General features: G+C 46.6%; 1 protein-coding gene across 1 annotated transcript; it reads right to left on the bottom strand.

The window, feature by feature from the left end:
* Window positions 1–431: 431 nt before the first annotated feature.
* On the bottom strand, window positions 432–4,451 carry LOC121276478 (forkhead box protein F2-like). The gene is made up of 2 exons (XM_041184926.1): window positions 3,431–4,451; window positions 432–595 (listed from the first exon to the last, which is right to left on the bottom strand). The coding sequence occupies exons 1-2, from the start codon at window positions 4,410–4,412 to the stop codon at window positions 432–434; spliced, it is 1,146 nt and encodes a 381-aa protein (XP_041040860.1). The 5' UTR covers window positions 4,413–4,451.
* Between the last annotated feature and the right edge of the window lie 1,920 nt (window positions 4,452–6,371).

Here is a 6,371-nt window from a genome sequence, read left to right as displayed (position 1 = left end):
TGACGCTTTGGTTTCAAAATGTATACATAAATACAGTACGCTAATGCTCCTCACTAAACATCCTGCTCTTTAATACTGATATAGGAATCGAATGTTGTTAAAATAATTAGACTCCTGACATACGCGCCACCTCTTCCTTCTTAACTAACAGACAGACTCAACCGGACAGTTCGTCTCAGGTTAAACCATTTCTTGCTTTGGCCGAAAGAACTCAAGCAAAGGAGCCAATTCGCTTCCTTTTAAATCGGCAACTGCGGCGCAGATCTGGATACACTTGGGATTGTTCCCATCGGCTGTTTTACCTCTTGAAGAATATGGCTCAACTCTACAGGGCCGAGTCCTGCCTTGGGTTTAATATTAATCAGAATAATCAAAAAAACAAAATTCGAATATGCACAAGACGAGGGCTGATTTAAAGAGGGCGCAGATTTTCACATCACACAAGGCTTGATGTCCTGGCACACGCTCTGGTGGTGGTGATGATAGTATGATCCACTGGCCGAGGGGTGGAAAGGTGAAATCCCGTTGAAATTGAGCACAAAATCCTTTCTGTCACATACAGGCGAGGAGTGAGTCTGATAGCGAGGGAGCCCCACTGAAACGACAAAGAGCGAGTATCATAAAAAAAGACTGACCATTTTACACAGGGGTTTGCTGCTGTTGGTATTTCAGTCGTTATCAGCTACATGTTTAATGAAAAATGAAAAGGTTAATGGATGTTGACTCTTATTCCACCAGGATCTCAACCCTATCTACATCGACTGTCTGTGTTGTTGAGTGTGTGTTAGTGCAGGGTAAAAAAAAAAATCAGGGTTCTCGTAAACAAGCGTTTCTTTTGTGGGATACGTTCGCATGTGTAGGGGGTTGTCTACAGTCTACCAGATGTTAACTGGTGTGTGTTTGTGGACTCGGTATAGCCGGCTCCACTGCTGAGGATACACATGGTGCGAGCACCCCCCCCCCCCTCCCCCCTCCCCGCTTTAGTTTTTTTTAAAAGACAATACTCGCCCTTGTCCATTTGTTTGGAAACTTCCCGTGCCAAGTGCGGAACACCAAGCTTCCTATTTGAGACTACACTTGTTACAATCGTCAGCCACTGGCCTCCATTGCCAACGCCGGGGCTAATCTCGTTTCAGTTGACAATGCCTAGCTGGGGTAAATATCTCAAATGCGTATTGATAAGATGCACTTCGTTTATTTGCTGTTTTGATCTAATCCCCGTCAACCCTTTAAGGAAATAGCTTCCAGCACCAGATGCACGGGGAGATGCGATGGATATATTTCATGTTTTGTTCACAATGGGCATGGGAACTAACCCGTTTCCAATGTGCAGTTGCCTTCCACATAAGCGAATGCTGAAGGTGAACACCGGGAGACCAGGTATTTCAGCCAGTACTGACGAAGACTCCCGCCGCTGACCGACAATTGTCAATTCTACCTGAAATCATTGTACTCGGCTAATCTCCTGGCAGTACAGAATTCAGCTTTTCTCTGAAACAAGTTATGAAATCGCGCACCTCACTTCAAGCAGCGATATTTTTTTTCATACGAGATTTGTATATTTTCTCAGCTAGCAGGTATATAATCAACTGGTCCAGGAACGGAAATCCAACTATTTTCTGTTGGACCAGCTATTCGGCTTCAAGATGATACCCAGTTTCCATGACACTTTACAAAAATAATTGAACACTGTCATTTATTAATAGTCCACCCACAATGCTTTAATATATCACAGACTACACCAGTCGCAAACTCCCGATAATCTGTATTTAACTCCGAGAAAGTTTTTCGATATTAATTCTAATATTTTGGCGGCCATCATTTTAAATATATACTACAGTAGGGAACTGTGGTACAGGCGGTTATTAGGGAGCTTCTGCCAGTAAGGTTGCGCCAAAGGAATAAAAGATTCAGTATTCCCGGTAATCTGCACCCCCCCCCCCCACCCCCCTCACCACCAATACACACACACACCTGCCCACCCCCAAACCCCCACCCCCATAATATATACACACACAAACATTCAACTTGGGGCTACTCGTTCAGCCACTCAGGTCTGGGCTGCTGTTTCTCCAATAAACCACACTGCCAGCTATTATTTTAATTGTCCAAAAAGCATTGCGACTTTGAAATCAAAGGGGTTTTTTTTAAAAAAAAGCGCCACTTCTGGCTCCGACCCGAGAATGCATGGGGCAGATACAGATGCCTTTTTGTTGGCAGTTGCCGACCAGCGGTTCCCAGAACGTTTAACAGCATCAACTCTCATCTGGGTTAAGTCAAGCTAAAATCCTCTTCAGTGTGGTCCGGCCGCGACTGTCTTTGTTTAGTTAACCTCCTCGACCCACATTTTCAGTGACTGTTTGGAGAGTTCTGCCTCAAGTCTCCACGCTTCCTATACATCTTGTAGACGTTGATTTTTTTTTCTCTCTCTCTATTTCAGCATTTCAGCGGAAAAAAAAATTTCAAAAAGGGGGACAAAATGATATGTGCTAACCTTTGATAAGGGAATCTCTTTTAAACGTTTAAATCAGCATTACACGATGAAAAAGTAACGTTAAATAAAACAAGCCGTAAACTTCCTTTAAATAAGCCGGTGTATATAACCTGTTGTGGACAAGCAATAATCCTATCGACACAGTTTTAAAAACAGCAGTAAGATGTACATTTTCTAAAAGGTACACGACCTTCCCCTTTGTCATGCAACACTCAAATATATTTTAAATAAAGAAAATTGCAATAAGGTTGCATAAAATCAGACATTTTTAACGACTAAAATGTTAGTCTGAATAAGGATGGCACCACTACATTAACCTAATCCAGGCTGCAACGTATAATATTTATTGTTATTCTTCTAATTCCACTATTCACAGCCACGTTTCCCTATTACCTCCTAATGCTGTTCAGCTAACGCGAACGCTTCAAAATATGTTATATACACTATTGCGATGTATCTCTCCTTCAACATTCGCCGTCCTATTTCCGTTCGTTCCCTCATCTTTCAACGCGAAACCCCCTTTTATTCATTAGCGATCGCATTTTGACCGTTTGCTCTTCAGAAACGAGACTGTAAGATTTAAAAAAAAACCTGACAGGTCTCTGATAGAGGAAATGGAGAAATGAACACAAGCGATTCAGTTCCTCGGCTGCACTATCACTGCTTGTTGTACGGCTAAACTCGCCAGTCCAAAACTTAAGCGTGTTTTCACTTGGCTTGTTTGCCTTTTGGTGTTCTTCACTAGAGGCACTCTAATATTTTTTTATTCTACTTCAGGAATTCAACATTACATAAATAATTAGGTTTAAAAAACTGACTAGCCCAGGTCTGGTGTCTGCCAACGTAGCTGTGATAGGCTGAGTGCGCGAAACACAGGGAAAATATAGCTTGCACCTTTTAAAAAAAAACACAGGGAAAGTCTCCTCGGCACTGTACCTGTAATTTCTGCGGGGTCCCTTGTATTTTGGTGCAGGTATGACTGCTCCAGCGAGTAGGAAGACATGCTAGAGTGAAGGCTGGAAGGGACGGAGTTGATGTGGCCCAGGCTCTGCTGTTTAATGTACGGGGACCCTCCTGAGGATGACCACGGGGCAGCTGAGGCGGAATATGGGGAATGGCACTCCAAGGCACTGGCCACGACAGGAGAGGATGGCACTGGGCTGCTGCTGCTGTCGGGACCGTACTCCCCGCCTGAAGACACGGGGCAGCTGGCCATATAAGTCGAGCCAGGGTTGGGGGACATGTGGGGGACGTGGTGACCGCTGCTGAGTCCATCGTAGCTCCCTGATATAGAGTTACTCATCATGCTGAGGCTGTTCTCCAGGTTGTAACTGTTGGCGTGACACGAGAGTGAAGCCGCGGGGCCCTGGAAGTCGAAGGGCTGCGGGATAATAGAGGGGCCGAAGCCTAAGCCATTCATCATCCTGTACATGGGTTTCAGCGTCTGGCACTTCCTGCGGAACCCTCTGGGTCGGCGGCGAAAGGAGCCTTCCTCGAACATGAACTCACTGGCCGGGTCTATCGTCCAGTAATGCCCTTTCCCGGGTCTGCCCAGACCCTTCGGCAACTTGATGAAGCACTCGTTCAACGAAAGGTTGTGGCGCACCGAGTTCTTCCACCCCTGGTAAGAGCCTCGGAAGAAGGGGAACCGGGTCTGCAGGAACTGGTAGATCTCGCTCAGGGTGAGCCGCTTGGTCGGCGAGCTCTGGATGGCCATCACGATCAGGGCGATGTAAGAGTAAGGAGGCTTCTCGGGCCGCCGCAAGCCGCCGCTGGTCTTCTTGGCTTTGGCCAAGCTGGAGGGCTCCATGGCCGGGGACTGCTGACTGATCAAGGCCGATTTCAGCACTCCCGGAACCGGGCTGGATCTTATAGAGGCCGGAGGGTCCAGATGCTGCTGCGGAGTTTCAGTCGTCATCTCTTCTGAAGTTAAAGAAAACTCTCCGAAATCCGGAGAGAAAGGGGGCGGGGGTGTTTGGGGGGGGTGGGGGTAAGAAGAAGAAAAACGTTTTTTTCCCCCCCCCTCTAATAAAGATCCCTGTAGACGCTACGCCCTATTTAGCTTAACTGGACCGCAGGACATTCACTCCACTGGAAATACGTCAAAACACAGGAGTGCTCCTATTCAATCGCCTTTTGACAGTCGCTTCATTTCCCGAAGCCTCGCTCCTCACGCTGGGCCGGCTGCAGTTATGGACGATGCAGTGTCAGATTCTGCCTTAATTTCGAGGTATGTGTGCATGCTCCACACGGGCCTTTGCTTTGAGGTGGGAACCTGGTTCATCTGCCGACGTTCGCTTCTGCTCCCTACCTTGAGAGAGAAGAAAGTGAACACTCTGACCCCTGGCAGCAGTTCATTGGCCCCTCGATCGCTGCTTCACCCTCCACCTGGTGGCCATCTCAACGCAAAGCCCTTTAAGAAGAGGAAGCGCAGAGAGATCGCGCTGTGCTTCCCCCACACACCCCACCCCCCCACCCCCTCTCTCTCTCTCTCTCTCTCTTGCTTCCCGCAAATGGCTGATGAAGTCAAAGAAAACGTGGCCACCTATCACGGAGTAAACCTCTCTCTTCAGCCCCCTCCTCCCGGATGAAACCTGAATTCAGATACCCTCCTTTTCCTTTAAGCGTACCACGGCCATCTCGGAACGAAGGTATTTTTTTTCTCTCTCTTAAATGCTGCAGACCAGATTCTCGCCACCAACCATTCCACCCAAGCAATTAGTTCATTAATCAATCTCATTTAAACATTCCAATCACCGCCGTCGCATGCGAGCGAAAGAGAGAGGGGGGCGGGGGGGGGGGAGCATTCCTTTTTCATTGGCTGCTGGCCCTGGCTATGAAAATATATCCAAAATATTGTTTGAAAGTTTCCAGATTTCCCAAAAATAAACGCTGCGCATTTTCCCCGCAGCATCTTTATGTCTTACCCGAATGAACCTACATTGGAACCGCTGGCAGAGTGAGGGGGGGGGGGGGGGGGGGGGTGGGCGGGGGGGCGGGGATGGGGGGCATCTTCCCATAATTTTGCTCATTTAGTCACATTTTGCTCCCATTCAGCATCAGCCTGCTCCGGGCTATCTTGCCAACGGCCCAGGGTCTCCGCGGTGGATCCGAAATGTTTTTGACTCATTGAAACTGGCAAGTGCCGCCCCCCAACACTTCCAAGAGTTAATTTTGCAGCCCTGGTTAATAAAACAGTTCGGTAAACTCTTTGGTGGGAATAAATGATATGTAATTATAAAAGAAATCAACAGCAAACGAAAACATGTGAATATCGCCTTCTATCCATAATCACATCACACCACACCATTGCTGGGGCTGAGATTTGAAGTTGCTGTTGTGGAGTTGTTTTGTAGAAGTACCTGATGCGCACTTGATATGCAAGACGCTTATCTGAGTAAGGTGCAACACAATAAACGTTTCAATGATTTCCAAGCACTTTTTCGGACACTCGCATATATGGACAAAGCACAGCTGCACATGCACATGGTACATAGACACCGCCACATGCCTCACAAAGCACACATACTGACCACATGCGTTCAAACACACCAACACAGACACATTCACATGCACACTGACATGCTGTATACACACAAATCCACACAGCTTGTATTCTGTTCAGGTTCAAAAAATGCATTACTTGGAACCATGTTCAATTTGATAGTCCTTCATTGATTTCTGATTTCAAATCTTTATTCAACGTTCTGCTTGACGCAAGTATTCGTTTTGCCATGAACCCCGCGTATCAGTGCTAGTTTTATTTAAAGTAGAATGACCAGAACAAAATTGTATTTTACAACCCGATGTGAGCTTATTTGCAAACCTGCAGCTCTCTATTCCATGCAGGTTACAAATACCAGTTCCATTTATTGTA

The sequence above is a fragment of the Carcharodon carcharias genome, chromosome 3 (assembly GCF_017639515.1).
Source record: "Carcharodon carcharias isolate sCarCar2 chromosome 3, sCarCar2.pri, whole genome shotgun sequence".
Classification (NCBI taxonomy): Eukaryota; Metazoa; Chordata; class Chondrichthyes; order Lamniformes; family Lamnidae; genus Carcharodon; species Carcharodon carcharias.
The sequence above is the reverse complement of the archived record's forward strand: the minus strand, read 5'-3'. Positions and strand labels throughout refer to the sequence as shown.

Bases quoted from the DNA above. Each gene is read 5' to 3' on its own strand.
- LOC121276478 (XM_041184926.1), bottom strand. From the start codon at position 4,412: ATGACGACTGAAACTCCGCAGCAGCATCTGGACCCTCCGGCCTCTATA. The intron at 596-3,430 runs GTACAGTGCCGA...TTGTCGTTTCAG, and splicing joins GGACCCCGCAGAAATTACAG to TGGGGCTCCCTCGCTATCAG.